We start from the raw sequence: 15514 nt of genomic DNA on the forward strand, positions 1-15514 counted from the left end.
TCATATCACTTAGTAGTTGTGTGATCTTGAGGAAGTTCCTTACTCTCTTAGGATGCATTTTCCCTATCTATAAGAGTAATGTAGGAGAATAATAAAAGTAGCTATTTCATAGACTTGTGTAAAATTAATGATATAACCAATGGAAAACATTTAACATACTGCCTGGGGTTGTGTAACCATTCAAAAATACTAGTTATTGCTTATTCTAGTTTTATCCATAGCATTTCCCCTTCTATGTATTATCTTTTCTTCTTTTTTAAAAATTTTTGTGGGTACATAATTGGTATATATATTTATGGGGTACATGATATATTTTGATATAGGCGTACAGTGCATAATAATCACATCAAGATAAATGGGGTATCCATCACTTCAAGCATTTATTATTTCTTTGCGTTGTAAATTCCAATTACACTCTTTTAGTTGTATTAAAATGTACAATAAATTATTTTTGTAGTCACCCTGTTGTGCTATCAAATACTAGATCTTATTTATTCTAGCTATATTTTTGTACCCGTTAAGCATCCCCCACCCCACCTGCTCCCACCAACTACCCTTTTCAGCCTCTGGTAACCATCCTTGTACTCTGTATCTCCATGAGTTCAATTGTTTTAATTTTTATTTCCCACAAATAAGTGAGGACATGCAAAATTTATCTTTTTGTCCCTGGGTTATTTCACTTAAAATGTCCTCCAGTTTTATCCAGCTTATGGCAAATGACTGGATCTCATTCTTCTTGTTTATGGCTGAATAGTCCTCCATTGTATATACATACCACCTTTCAAAAATCCATTCATATGGCTGAAAAGTACTCCATGTGTATACATACCACCTTTTAAAAATCCATTCATTTGTTGATGCACATTTAGGTTGTTTCAGAATTTTGGCTAATATGAAAAATGCTTCAGTAAACATGGGAGTACAGATATATCTTCAATATACTGATTTCTTTTCTTTTGAGCATATACCTAGCAGTGGGGTTGCTGGATCTTATGGTAGTCTTGTTTTCTGTTTTTTGAGAAACCTCCATGCTGTTCTCCATAGTGGCTATACATTCCCATTGACAGTGTACGAGGGTTCCCTTTTCCCCACATCTTTGCCAGCATTCATTATTGCCTGTTTTTTGGATAAAAGCCATTTTAACTGAATGATATGATATCTCATTGTAGTTTTGATTTGCATTTCTCTGATGATCAGTGATGGTGAGCACCTTTTCATGCACCCATTTCTTACTTCTATGTCTTACTTTAAGAAATATCTATTCAGATCTTTTATCCATTTTAAACTGGATTATTAGATTTTTCCTATTTATTTTTTTTTTAAATTCCCTATATATTCTGGTTATTAATTCCTTGTCAGATGGATAGTTTACTGATATTTTCTCCCATTCTTTGAGTTGTCTCTTCACTATGTTGATTGTTTCCTTTGCTGTGCAGGAGCTTTTTAACTTGATATGATCCCATTTCTCCATTTTTGCTTTGGTTGCTTGTGCTTCGGTATTACTCAAGAAACCTTTGCCCAGTCGAATGCCCTGGAGTCTCCCCTATGTTTTCTTGTAGTAGTTTCATAGTTTGAGGTCTTAAATTTAAGTCTTTAATCCATTTTGATTTGCTTTTTGTATATGGTGAGAGATAAGGGTCTAGTTTTATTTTTCTGCATATTATTACCAGTTCTCCCCACAGCATTTATTGAAGAAACTGTTCTTTCCTCCTTGTATATGTTCTTGGCACCTGTATGAAAAATGAGCTCACTGTAGATGTATGAGTTTGTTTCTTCTGGGTTCTTTATTTATTCTGTTCCATTGGTCTGTGTGTCATTTTTATGGCAATATTGTGTTGTTTTGGTTATCATAGGTCTATAGTATAATTTAAAGTCACATAATGTGATTCCTCCAATTTTGTTCTTTGAGCTAAGGATGATTTTGGGTATTCTGGGTCTTTTGTAGTTCCACATAAATTTTAGGATTGTTTTTTCTATTTCTATGAAGAATGTCATTGGTATTTTGATAGGGATTGCATTAAATCTGTAGATTGATTTGGGTAGTATGGACATTTTAACAATATTGATTCTTCTAATTTATGAACATGGAATGTCTTTCCATTTTGTTATGTCATCAGTTTTGTGCATCAGTGTTTTATAGTTTTCATTGTAGAAATCTTTCACTTTCTTGGCTAAATCTGTTCTTAAGTATCTTATTTTATTTATAACAATTATAAATGGGGCTATTTTCTTGATTTCTTTTTCAGATTGTTCACTGCTGGGATATAGAAATGCTACTGATTTTTGTACAGTTGATACTGTATCATGCAACTTTACTGAATTTATTAGCTCGAATAGTTTTTTGGTTGAATCTTTAGGTTTTTCCAAATATAAGATTATATTATTTGCACACAAGGTTAATTTGAGTTCATCCTTTCCAATTCAAATGCCTTTTTTTTTCTCTCTTGTTTGATTGCTCTTGCTAGGACTTCTAGTACTATGTTAAATAACTGATGAAAGTGGGCATCCTTGTCTTGTTTTAGATCTTAGAGGAAAGGCTTTCAGTTTTTTTGCCATTCAGCATGATACTAACTGTAGGTCTGCTCTACTATTAATATTATATTGAGGTATGTTCCTTCTGTAACCAGTTTTTAGAGGGTTTTTCAGGTAAGAATGTTGATTTTTACCAAATGCCTTTTCAGCATCAACTGAAATAATTATGGTTTTTTTCCTGCATTCTGTTGATATGATGTATCATGTTAATTGATTTGCATATATTGAATTATTCTTGCATCCCTGGGATAAATTTCACTTGGTCATGATGAATGATCTTTTTAACGTGTGTTGAATGTGGTTTGCTAGTATTTTGTTGAGATTTTTTGCATTGATGTTCATCAGGGATATTGGCCCGTAGTTTTCCTTTTTATTTTACCTTTGTCTGGTTTTGGTATCAGGATAATATTAGCCTCATAGAATGAGTTTGGATGTAGTCCCTCTATTTTTAGAAATGGTTTGGATAGGATTGGCATTAGTTCTTTTTTAAATTCAGCTGTGAAACCACTGGTTCCAGACTTTTCTTTGCTAGGTGACCTATTATTATGGCTTTAATCTCATTACTTGTTATTGGTCTATTCAGGTTTAGAGTCTTTTTTTGGTTCAGTCTTGGTAAGTTGAGTGTGTCTAAGATTTGTCCTTTTCTTCTAAGTTTCCCAATTTATTGGCATATAGTTGCTCATAGTAGTCTGTAATGATCCTTTGAATTTCTTTTTTTTTGTTGTTGTTCTTTGTTTTTTGAGATGGAGTCTCACTCTGTTACTCAGGCTGGAGTGCCGTGGTGCGATCTTGGCTCACTGCAACCTCCACCTCCTGGGTTCAAGTGATTCTCCTATCTCAGCCTCTTGAGTAGATGAGATTACAGGTGTTCATCACCACTCCCAGCTAATTATTGTATTTTTAGTAGAGATGGGGCTTCACTATGTTGGTCAGGCTGGTCTCGTACTCCTGACCTTGTGATCTGCCTGCCTCAGCCTCCCAAAGTGCTAGGTTTACAGGCATGAGCCACCATGCCCCGCCTGATCCTTTGAATTTCTGTGGTATTAGTTGTAATCTCTGCCTAGTTGTCTCTGATTTCATTAATTTGGATTTTCTCTCTTTTTCTCTTAGGCTAAAGGTTTGTCATTTTGTTTATCTTTTTAAACAACCAGCTTTTTGTTTCATTGATCTTTTGTATTGCTTTCTTTGTTTTAATTTCATTTATTTGTGCTTTGATCTTTATTATTTTTCTTTCTCTACTAATTTTGGGTTTGTTTTGTTTTTCTATAATGGTTCTTTAGATGCATTAAGTTTTTTATTGGAATTTTTTCTATTTTTTGAAGACAGAGTGTAGCTCTGTTGCCCAGGCTGGAGTGCAGTGGCATGATCTCTGCTCACTGCAACGTCTGCCTCCCGGGTTCAAGCGATTCTCCTGCCTCAGCCTCCTAAGTAGCTGGGATTACAGGTGTGCACCATTACATCCAGATGATTTTTGTATTTTTTTTTTTTTTTTTTTTTTTTTTTTTTTGAGGCGGAGTTTCGCTCGTTACCCAGGCTGGAGTGCAATGGCGCGATCACGGCTCACCGCAACCTCCGCCTCCTGGGTTCAGGCAATTCTCCTGCCTCAGCCTCCTGAGTAGCTGGGATTACAGGCACGCGCCACCATGCCCAGCTAATTTTTTGTATTAGTAGAGACGGGGTTTCACCATGTTGACCAGGACGGTCTCGATCTCTTGACCTCGTGATCCACCCGTCTCGGCCTCCCAAAGTGCTGGGATTACAGGCTTGAGCCACCGCACCCGGCCGATTTTTGTATTTTTAGTAGAGACGGGGTTTCACCATTTTGGTCAGGCTGGTCTTGAACTCCTGACCTCGTGATTTGCCTGCCTGGGCCTCCAAAAGTGCTGAGATTATAGGTATGAGCCACCGTGCCCAGCCAAAATTTTTCTACTTTTAAAATTATCCCTTTGAATAAACTTTCTACTCCAACCAATCTTTCTATCCCTCTTCTTTATGTCGGTAACCCTTAGATTTGCCCTTTTGAGGCTATTTTCTAGATTTCATAGTTGTGCTTCATTCTTTTTTCTTTTGTCTCCTCTGACTGTCTGTTTCAAATAACTTGTCTGCAGACTCACTAATTCTTCTGCTTGATTAAATCTGCTGTTGAGAGACTCTGTTGCATCCTTCGATATGTCAGTTGAATTTTTCAGCTCCAAAATTTCCACTTGATTTAAAAAAAATTGTTTCAATCGCTTTGTTAAAGTTATCTGATAAGATTCTGAATGCCTTCTCTGTGTTATCTTGAATTTCATTGAGCTTCTGCAAAATAGCTATTTGGAATGCTCTGTCTGAAAGGTCATATGTCTCTGTCACTTGGGATTGGTCATTGGTACCTGATTTAGTTTGTTTGGTGAGGTCATGTTTTCCTGGATAGTCTTGATGCTTGTAGTTATTTGTCAATGTCTGAACATTGGAGAGCTAGGTATTTATTACAGTGTTTACAGTCGGGGCTTGTTTGTGCTTGTCTTGGGAAGGCTTTCCGAGCATTCAAAGGGAACTGATTGTTGTGATCTATGACTTTGGTCACTGCAGCCATACGTGCATCGGGCAGCACGATAAGCCCAGTAATGCTGTGACTTACAGACTTGTAGGTGTACCACCTTTGTGGTTGTGATAACATCTGAGAGAATCCCCTGGATTACCAGGCAGAGACTCTTGTTCTCTTCTCTTACTTTCCTCCAAACAGAAGGCATCTCTCTCTCCAATTGAACTACCTGGAGCCGGGGGAGATGAGGCACAAGTACCCCTGTGGTCACTACTACTGGGATTACACTGGGTCAGACCCGAAGTCAACACAGCATTGGGTCTCACCCAGGCCCACAGTGCCCACTGCCTGGCCACCACCAATGTTCACACAAGGTCCAGGGGCTCTTCAGTCAGCATGTGGTGAATCCAGCCAGGTTTGTGTCCTTCCATTCAGGGCAGTGAGCTGAGGGCAGGTACAGAAATGCCATGCAGGAACCAGGGCTTGGAATCAGAAACTTTAGGAATCTGTTTGGTGCTCTGTTCTACTGCTGCTGAGCTGGCACCCAAGCTGCAAAGCAAAGTCCTTTCTACTCTTCCTTCCCCTTTCCTGATGCAGAAGGAGTCTCTCTGCATGGTTGCCACTGCCCCATAACTGGCTACTGCTGATGTTCAGTCAAGGCCCAAGCTGGCTATTCAGTCAGATTATGGTGAATGCTGCCAGGCCTGGGTTTCTACCTTCAGGGAAGTGGGCTCTTCTCTGGCCCAGGACAGGTCCAGAAGTGCTGTCCAAGAGTGAAGCTCTGGAACTGAGGACCCTAGGAGACTGACTGGTGCTCTGATCCACTGTGGCTGAGCTGGTGCCCAAACTGCAAGACAAAATCGGCTTCATTCTTCCCTCTCCTTTCATCCAGCAGGCATTGCTCCCCATAGCCACCACAGCTGGGAATGTACTGGGTCACACCTGAAGCCAGCATAGCTCTGGATCTCACTCAAGGTCCATGGCAAGTACTGCCTGGGTACCCCTGATGATTATTCAAGGCCCAAGGACTCCTTAGTCATCAGGTGATGAATCTTGCGAAGACTGGGTCCTTCCTTTCAAAACAGGAGGTTCCCTCTGGCCCAGGGTATGTCTAAAAATTTCATCTGGGAGCTAGGGCCTGGAACCAGAGCCTTAAGACTCTGCCTAGTATCCTGTCCTACTGTGGCTAAGCTGGTATCCAAGTTGCAAGACAAAGTCCTCTTTACTCTTGCCTCTCCTCTTCTCAAGCAGAAGGAAGGAGTTTCTCCCAGAGCTGTACTGCTTGGGGTTGGGGGAGGGATGGTGCAAGCACTTTCTTGGCTGCTCCAGCTGGTGTCTCACTAAGTCATATGCACCCCAAGTCTGCTGGCTCTGAGCCCAGTACAGCACCAGTAGAAACTTCCTGGAGTTGTGAACTAGTTTATGACACACAATTTTGTAATTTTAATCCCCAAAGAATTTATACACTGGTTGCTCAGGTGCCTACATGTAATACATAAGACAACCTGCGAAAGGGGTTAGGCATGATGCCTAGTGGAAGACCTGGAGGTAGTGTGACATCCTTCTTCCATTCCATTTTGCAGAAGTCACCACTGACTTGCTGTCTAATGAGCAGTGATTCATGTTTTGCTAAATTGAGAATGCTGGACCACAGTGTAATGCTCTGTTGAGTAGAGCTGAGCAGGGATATGTACTGTCTATGCAGAAAAGCCTGTTTTTTAGGCATTAGATGAATTTATCTTTTTCTGTTAGAGATGGTGACAAACCTACATCATATCTTTAGGAATGGACAAAACGTTGATTATCTAACTTGAGACTTCTCTCTTCTAAAAGCTAGGTCTATATAGTACGTATGAACACAAAGAAGGGAACAGACACAGGGGCCTACTTGAAGGTAGAGGGAGGGAGGAAGGTGAGGATCGAAAAACTACCTGTTGGGTACTGTTGTTACTACCTAGGTGGCAGATAATCCGTATACCAAACTCCTGTGACACACAATTTACCTATATAGCAGACCTGCACATGTACTACTCAATATAAAATAAAAGTTAAAAAAATTAAAGCTAGTTCTGATTTAGAGATCTTTGATATTGAATGTTGATGGAAAGTGATTCTTACTTGTGATTGCTAGTTTCAGAACCACTATGATGAAAAAAGTGACTAAACTTTTGTTAGTGTGAACACTATTCCTTAGAAGTATTGTCTAGACTCCAGACTCCAAATTCTGCCTATCATTTCTTCATTTTCATGCCCTCCTGATCCCCTAGACTTCCCATTTCATGATTGAAAAGGCATTGCAAATATTTTTACAATAAAGTCCTGGAACTTTAGATTATTGTCTACCAGAGATATTAGGAAATTTCAAAGCCATCTTTTCTAATCACAAAAGTAAAACATATTCACTGTACCCAGTATCAATATGTACTCATTTATCTTATTTTAATGTTCTGTGTACACTTATATTTAGCAGATTTTTTTCTGGTATTGATTTATGTACTAATTTACTTATTTATTTAAAGAATGGATTACTTAGTTAATATTTATTTTCCCTACATGCGTGTAAACTCTATAAGGTCAGAGATCTTTTTGTCAGAGGCTGAAGATAAAGCCTGTTAAGTCAATTAAGAGCATAGACAGTACTCAACAAGTATTTGCTGAATGGAATACTTGAGTGAATTGTAAATACTTGGAATGTATAGAAAAGTGAACACAAGAAAATGGAAGCCCTAGAAATAAACCATACAACACTGAAAATGTACCTGTATATTTAAATATCCCTGGATATACAGAAGTCCTTGCTTTGTACAGTAGTGCAAGACTATAAAAATGACTTTGTAAACTGAAATTATGCAAAACAATCCTAATAATCAATGAGAAAAATTGTTATTGCTCTTTGACCTTAAAAACATTGTTAAATCACTAAAATCTCTCTTGTTGTTAGCTATAAAGGTATAGGAAAATGAAAAAAGGTAAAACTAATACTCAGTACACAGTAATTAAAACACTAGAAACCTTGATATTAAAGTCACTTCATTGTATAGTCTCATCAGGAGTAGTTTGAATAATGCTTGCCTTCTTCCTACTATACAACTTATGATATGGAGCGTGCATTTTTTTCAATGCCTAGACAAACTGTCGTGCTCTCTAAATGTGGATTAGCTTACATTTTATCTCTGTTTTCCATGTCAAGAAATGTCTCCTAAAATTCCTTGAATGTGAAGTTTTTAGCCAGTATCATTTCTCTAGGACATCATCATCCTTTCATCACAACCACTTTTCTTGTTTATGTTGATTAATCCACCTTCACTAAGTTCCTCTGACTACATGTACAGAGTCTTTCAATGGTGAATGGCAGCATCATTTACATTCCATGGTTAGCTACGTCTTCTCTATTTATGTTTGATACAAATTTTACTTGCAATGGTATTAATTTTTGTTTCCCTGCTACACTTTCATTCTTGTTGGCCAATTCCCTCTTTGTCACATGCATTTATGTTTGGGAGACAAGAAGGCAACACATCTACACACTTTGCTGTCTGTGTGTGAACCGAATAACAAACATGCAGTGATCCATCACTGACATATTTTAAAGAAGCACCCTATGATTGGTCAATGATCATTATGCATATATGTTAGTTATGTAGTATTTATGGACTGAAGAGCTAGCAGCAAAGTTTGTACTTTGTGAAATTACTATTAGTATACCATGTTAACTGAAGTTTGAACTGTATTGTTAGGGACTGGTGTTGTTTAACTAAATTGTGGTAACTAAAATGCACATATATCAGTCTGAGCATAGTGAGGGCTGCCTCAATTCGTAGCTTTACTTTATAGAAATACATATTTATTGTTTCTTTACTAAAATGGGATCATTTCATGCCTTTTGTTTTGAGATGGAGTCTTGTTCTGTCACCCAGACTGGAGTGCGGTGGGAGGATCTCGGCTCACTGCAACCTCCACCTACTGGTTTCAAACAATTCTCCTGCCTCAGCCTTCTGAGTAGCTGGGATTATAGGCATGCACCACCATGTCTGGCTTTTTTTGTATTTTTAGTAGGATGAGGTTTCACCATATTGGCCAAGCTGGTCTTAAACTCTTGACCTTGTGATCTGCCCGCCTTGGCCTCCCAAATTGCTGGGACCACAGTTGTGAGCAACCATGCCCGGCTGATTTTTATTTTTTAATTTAATTTTATATAGTATACATGTCAAAAAAGGCCAACTATTTTGACTTTACGTTTTATGATTACATGATATTTTATAGTTGTACCATACATTATTTAACCAATCTTACTTTATGGATGTTTAGGATTTTTCTGTTTTCTCTGTTATAAACAATGCTAGAATGATCACCTCTGTCACTAAACATTTGAGATAACTTATTTATTTAGAATGAATGTATTTTCAGTGGAAGAATTGTTGGTTCACAGGATATATACACTATTTAAAAATTTTCGTGTCCTTCCAGAAATTTTCATGTCCTTCAAACATCTCCCTTTAGAGAGATGTTTCCATTAAGGCTCCTACCAATAACATAAATCAAGAAGTGCTGGGTGCATGATTTCCAAACCGTTGCCCACGATGGTATTATCATTATTTTTTTCATTTTTTGACATTTTATTTTATTTATTTATTTTGAGACGAAGTCTTGTTCTGTCGCCCAGGCTGGAGTGCAGTGGTGTGATCTCGGCTCACTGTAACTTCTGTCTCCCAGGTTCAATCGATTTTCCTGCCTCAGCCTCCTGAGTAGCTGGGATTACAGGTGCTTGCCAACATGCCAGCTAATTTTTTTGTTTGTGTGTGTGTTTTTTTTAGTAGAAATGGGAGTTCATCATACTGACAAGGCTGGTCTTGAACTCCTGACCTCAGGTGATCCGCCTGCCTCAGTGTCCCAAAATACTGGGATTATAGGCATGAGTCATGGCACCCAGCCATTTTTTTGACATTTTAATAGGTAAAACACATTTTATTTTAATGATTAGTTTTGAATTTTAATTAGGTTGAATATTTTTCATGGGTTTATTTGTTCTAAATAAATTTTGATCTATGGAATTTTATTCTATCCTACGTTATAAAGTTTTCAGATGGTAGGGATTTTCTGGTTTTATTGGGTTGTTTACATATATTTCTACAAATTTATATATGCACATGTATGTGTGTGTTTATTTGTGTATCTGTCTATCCATAATAAATATACTTATGTATACTTGAACTGCATTCACATGTATATACTATCGTTGGTTTTACCCAGGGATTTTGAGGAGTATTTGTGGGCCTTAATTTTATAACATGGCCATCAATTTCCAGCTGCTTTTCTCTCTCTCTCTCTCTCTTTTCTTCTTCTTCTTTTTATTTTTGAAAGGGAGTAACCCATGACCTGGGGAAATTCTAGTTAATTTTTCATTACATGATTTTCAGTAGATAGGGTCAAAAGGAGCTAGTAGGGCATTCAATTATGTGCTTGAGTATGTTGGAAAATGTTTTTTTTTTTTCCTCCCCCTCAAGTGTACAATATTTTACTTGGGCTTGTTTTTCAAGGGCATTGAAGTGTGACTAAACATTTTTGGGTACTACCATTCTGTAAAGAAGGGGGCTCATCGTGTTAAATATTCCTTCATCAACTTTGCAGTTAGCCAGTTTTTGGCAGGAGATGAGCTTTAGGCATTGGACGGCCTGCGAGGACATGAGCTTTAGGCATTGGACAGAGGGAGGGTGGGTGGGAGGTGGGGACTTGGGGAAACTTAGGATTGGGGTGCTTTGTTGCCCCTCCCACTGCTGTATGAAAAAGTGATTGGCTCAAGCTGGCTTTTGTCTAATAATTTTAGGTGGGTCATAAGTGGGGAGGGAGGGGGAGTGAGTGGTTGGACCTCAGCTCATCTGAGGGCTAAAGGTTCTTTGTGACACATTACACGGACTTGGAGTGCTGTCCTTCTGGAGAGTGGCAGAGAACTAAGATATACAGTTCAGAACCAAAGGAATAGAGAAGGGCTTTGATTTCTTTTTGGCTTTAGATTGGGGATTTGGGAGGCTCAGCAAGAAAGATGTCTACTGAAAATGTGGAAGGGAAGCCCAGTAACCTTGGGGAGAGAGGAAGACCCCGGAGCTCCACTTTCCTCAGGGTTGTCCAGCCAATGTTTAACCACAGTATTTTCACTTCTGCAGTCTCTCCTGCTGCAGAACGCATCCGATTCATCTTGGGAGAGGAGGATGACAGCCCAGCTCCCCCTCAGCTCTTCACGGAACTGGATGAGCTGCTGGCCGTGGATGGGCAGGAGATGGAGTGGAAGGAAACAGCCAGGTGAGGCATGGCTGACTGTATGCAGTACTGACCCAGGGAAACAAGGGCAGGGCAAGATGCTTTGATCCTGGAGTACCGTTCTTTAGCCTTAGCACTTTGAAAGGCCAATGGGCATGATGTTGGCTGGGATGATAAGGAATAAATAATTCTATTTCTTTTTTCTCTCTCTTTTTTTTTACATGAATGCAGGGAACCTCTTATTTCACTATTGGGCCATTATTTCATTGATCCATGTTGCTATAATTTTGGCTTTTATAAGGAATTAGAAATAAAGCTCAATTTATATACTATTTACTATTAAAATATTTTAGAGAGATAATAAACTGATATACCCAACAATGATAGCCAAGACGTATGTTTCCGCAGCATCCACATGTCAAGATCTCTTGTGAGATTTTGTGTGACTAATTACTCATTGCCTGTCAAGAGGGAGGTTTTGGCTAGGAGCAGTGGCTTGTGCCTGTAATTGCAGAAATTTAGAAGGCTGAGGAAGGTAGATTGCCTGAGCCTAGGGGTTCAAGACCAGCCTGGGCAACATAATAGGACCCTATCTCTACCAAAAAAAAAAAAAAATCAGCTGGGTGTCGTGGCACATGACTGTGGTTCCAGCTACTCAGGAGACTGAGGTAGAAGGCTCCTTTGAGCCTGTGAGGTTGAGGCTGCAGTGATCTCTGATCACATTACTGCACTTCACCCTGGGTGACAGATCGAAACCCTGCCTCAAAAACATAAAATAAATAAAATAAAATAAAATAAAATAAGAAAGAGAGTACTAGAACAATGAGGATTAACACAAAGTTGCTCTTATGGTAGTCCCCCCAGGTTATCCACAGTTTGGCTTTTTATGGTTTCAGTTACTCACTATACAGTACAGTAAGATATTTTGAGAGAGTCATCACACTTATATAACTATTATAGTATATTATTATATTGATTCTATTTTATTATTAATTATGGTTGTTAGTCTCTTACTGTGCCTAATTTATAAATTAAACTTTATTAGGGATTACATATAGGAAAAAAAAAATAATACACATAGGGTTTAGTACTATCCATGCCTTCAGGCATTCACTGGGGGTCTTGGAATGTATCCCCTGTGAATAAGGGGAACTACTGTATTTCAAGTATAAACCTGTAATCTTTTAAATATCCAGCTGAAAGTAGAAGGTTCATCTGAGTTTGGAGTTTAGAGGCCCGAGTTTACTTTGACTCTGTTGCCTCTTAGCTGCAAGACACTCAGTTTCTTAGAACTTTGGTTTCATTATCAATAAAGAGTGGATAAAAATGCCTATTACATATATATATATATGTATGGTATATAAAACATATGTAAATATAGTATACAATTTATATAATGTTACACATATTTATATACATACACATGTATATGTATTTATATGAAAATGCTTTGTAAATTGTTAAGCATTACACAAATACCTAGGGTTTCATTAATCTCGTAACAGAGCTTTCTTTTACATACAGATTCAGAGATATACTCCAGGCTAATCATCATCTGTGATATAAGGCAATTATGTAATACAAAGACTTTGATTATAATGCAGTTATTGGTCTCTCATTGTCATCATTATATGCTGATTCCAGTGTATTTCACTTTCACAAGCAAAATAATGTTAAGATAAACATTTTATAGTCTATAATTTAATTCAAATCGATTCAACACAACCAATGTTATTTGAATGAATAGTTTATGTCAGGCACTGTTTTAGGTACCATGAATATAGCAGTGAGCAAATGAGGCTCTTATGTAGATCCCTGTATCTTATTAAAAAGTTTGAATTAAGTTTAATATAGTATCTTACAATATGAGAATAAGGAAAACCAAATCATTATCCCAGCTTTGAGTGTAAGAAAAGCAAAGCAAAGATAGATGAACGTCTTCTTCTGTGGTTATAGATGGAAAAAGGATTTATGGCTGCTATTTTTTCTAGATAGAGTTAGAAAGAAATTCTAGTCAGAAAGAAAATATTTTTAAAAATCACTTTAATCAATTAGAGCAGATGAGCTATAAAGAAGCAATAAGCCAATAGCCTTTCCCTTTATGGATGACAATTCTTTGAAGAGTTATAGGAAGAATTTTTATTTTCTGAGGCATGTTTTAAAATTTCATACCTCATACCACTTGTAATTAAGTCTTTATGAATTTAATTGGATTTTTTGTAGTTTAGTTACTTAGGCTTATGCTTTATAGGCTTACAGATTTATTTTTATTTCCACAATTTTAAGTAATGTTTAATGTCTTTAGCCCTTTGGGATTTTTAATACTGGAGAAGCTTCATAAATTAATTTATTTGATAATGGCAGAGAAGTTTTTATTCCTTACCAAGAGTTTCTAGGTAGCTTAGCCTTGCAGAAACACCTGCTTTAAAAACTTTTAGAACTGATAGAGAATTTCTTATCTTTCATAACTTAAGCAATAGTCAGAAAAAAAGTAATTCTGTTTTACTTCTGGTTCCAACAGTAGTGTTAAGGAAAGAGACCTAACTTTGAAATACTTTATTGTCCATTTACTGGGTAATTCTCTTTCTAATAGATAGCCACAGTGGTTGTGATTGTTTAACTCTTCTGTTTGATAGCTACTTAATATTTTCTTCTTCTAATTAAAAACACTTTCACGGCACATTTCTACTCCTCACCTCTAATACTTTCTCTTGAAGCCCTTCATTCTTTGCTCTGTGGGGGCTTCTTCCAAGGATACAGCAACTGTTTCTTGTTCCCCTCTGTGAGAACCAATAACCTGTATAGAAAAAAATCCTCTGTAAAGTACAATTTTAGTTCCTAAAACATCCTCCACAAGAAGGCTTCCAAAGCAAAACTTTTACAGTGAATCTGTTTTATTCTTTCTTTTCCTTCTTTCTCATAGAAAAATACAGTGTGAGAATTGTCCTGGTACAGCCTGAATTGAGTGTTGGGAGATTTTGGTCTAGTCTTGGCTTTGCTGCTCACTAGCTGTTGAACTTTGAGCAAGTCTTGTAGTCTTTCTGAGCTTGAATTTCTGTTCCATCAGATGAAGGTCATATTGGGTTGCATCTTCCCTAACATTATACATATTTCCTAGCTCTAAAATTTCTTTCCTGTGTGTATACTGGTATACTCAGCTATGACTCTAAGAGCTACTTGACTTTCTTATTTTCATCTTGAAGTTCTTTGTGAGTTGTTATCATAGAGTAGAATTCAGATATAGTTTTCTGGTTTTTTTTTTTCAGTCAAATGCAGACCATACCTTATTTTATATAATCCCTGGTCCCAGAAAGGTAGAGAGATTATAGTTCATTGTATAGGTAATTCAACATTGAATGATATAAGCATAGTATTTTTACTTAGATTTTTAAAGACTAAGATGGTTTTGAATACTTTACCATCCTTAGAGACGTTATTTCCTTGGGAACACATGAGCCATTTTGCTGACATAGTCTGTCTTCAAGACATCCTACTGCTGGAGGGGAAGAGTGTTAGGAGTGTACTGTGTGTCAAGTTCACGCTGTATAGCTTCTCTTTATAGGGTTTATCACAATTGCTGTCGATTAATTCATTATATATGGTTTTCATATGGTCTCCCTCAGTACATTAATTTATCTGAAGACAGAGACTACCATGTCTGTCTGTTTACTGTTATATTTCTAGTGCCTGGAAGTGTCTGATTCATAATAGGTTCTCAATAAACATTTGTTTAATGTGTGATTGGTTGAGAACTAATTGCTTTTGACACAACTGCTCTGAATATAATACTTTCTTAGAAATATTAGTTGACCAAGTTAGGGTTCTGTTTAATTCTTCTCTTTCTGACCAGTAAACAACCTTGGAATGACAGACCCAAGGTACTCAGCAAGCCATTGATAAAGCATAGAAGAGGACTTATGTTTAAAGTTTCAAACTACTTCATTAATATACTGATGACATCTGCATTTATAAAAGCATGGATATAATTCCTTATTAGTTGGAATCAAATAATTGGAGAGCTAATGGGAGTCTCAGAATTGACATGTCTAAAACTGAACTTTGGATCTGGTCTTCCTACAGGTTTCCTCATCTCAATAAACAATTCCATTCTTTTAGTTTCTGAGCCAGAAACATTGGAGTCTTCCTAGATTTCTGTCTTTCTCTACACTCAATATCTGATCAATTGGCGAACTCTGATCACGT

General features: G+C 37.3%; 1 protein-coding gene across 8 annotated transcripts in view; it reads left to right on the forward strand.

Moving 5' to 3' along the window:
- The window catches only part of SLC4A4 (solute carrier family 4 member 4), a 495962-nt gene that overhangs the window by 241184 nt on the left and 239264 nt on the right, over positions 1-15514 (forward strand). For 7 of the 8 annotated variants that reach the window (XM_012464424.2, XM_064367811.1, XM_012464425.2 and 4 more), the window contains one exon: positions 11218-11353. The exons of the other annotated variant lie outside the window; for it this stretch is intronic. In XM_012464424.2, coding sequence (XP_012319847.1) covers positions 11218-11353 — 136 coding nt within the window. The remainder of the gene's footprint in view (positions 1-11217; positions 11354-15514) is intronic. 8 annotated transcript variants of the gene reach the window in all.

This window comes from Aotus nancymaae, unplaced genomic scaffold (assembly GCF_030222135.1).
Source record: "Aotus nancymaae isolate 86718 unplaced genomic scaffold, 86718_ANA_hifiasm-v0.15.2.pri h1tg000006l, whole genome shotgun sequence".
Taxonomy (NCBI): Eukaryota; Metazoa; Chordata; class Mammalia; order Primates; family Aotidae; genus Aotus; species Aotus nancymaae.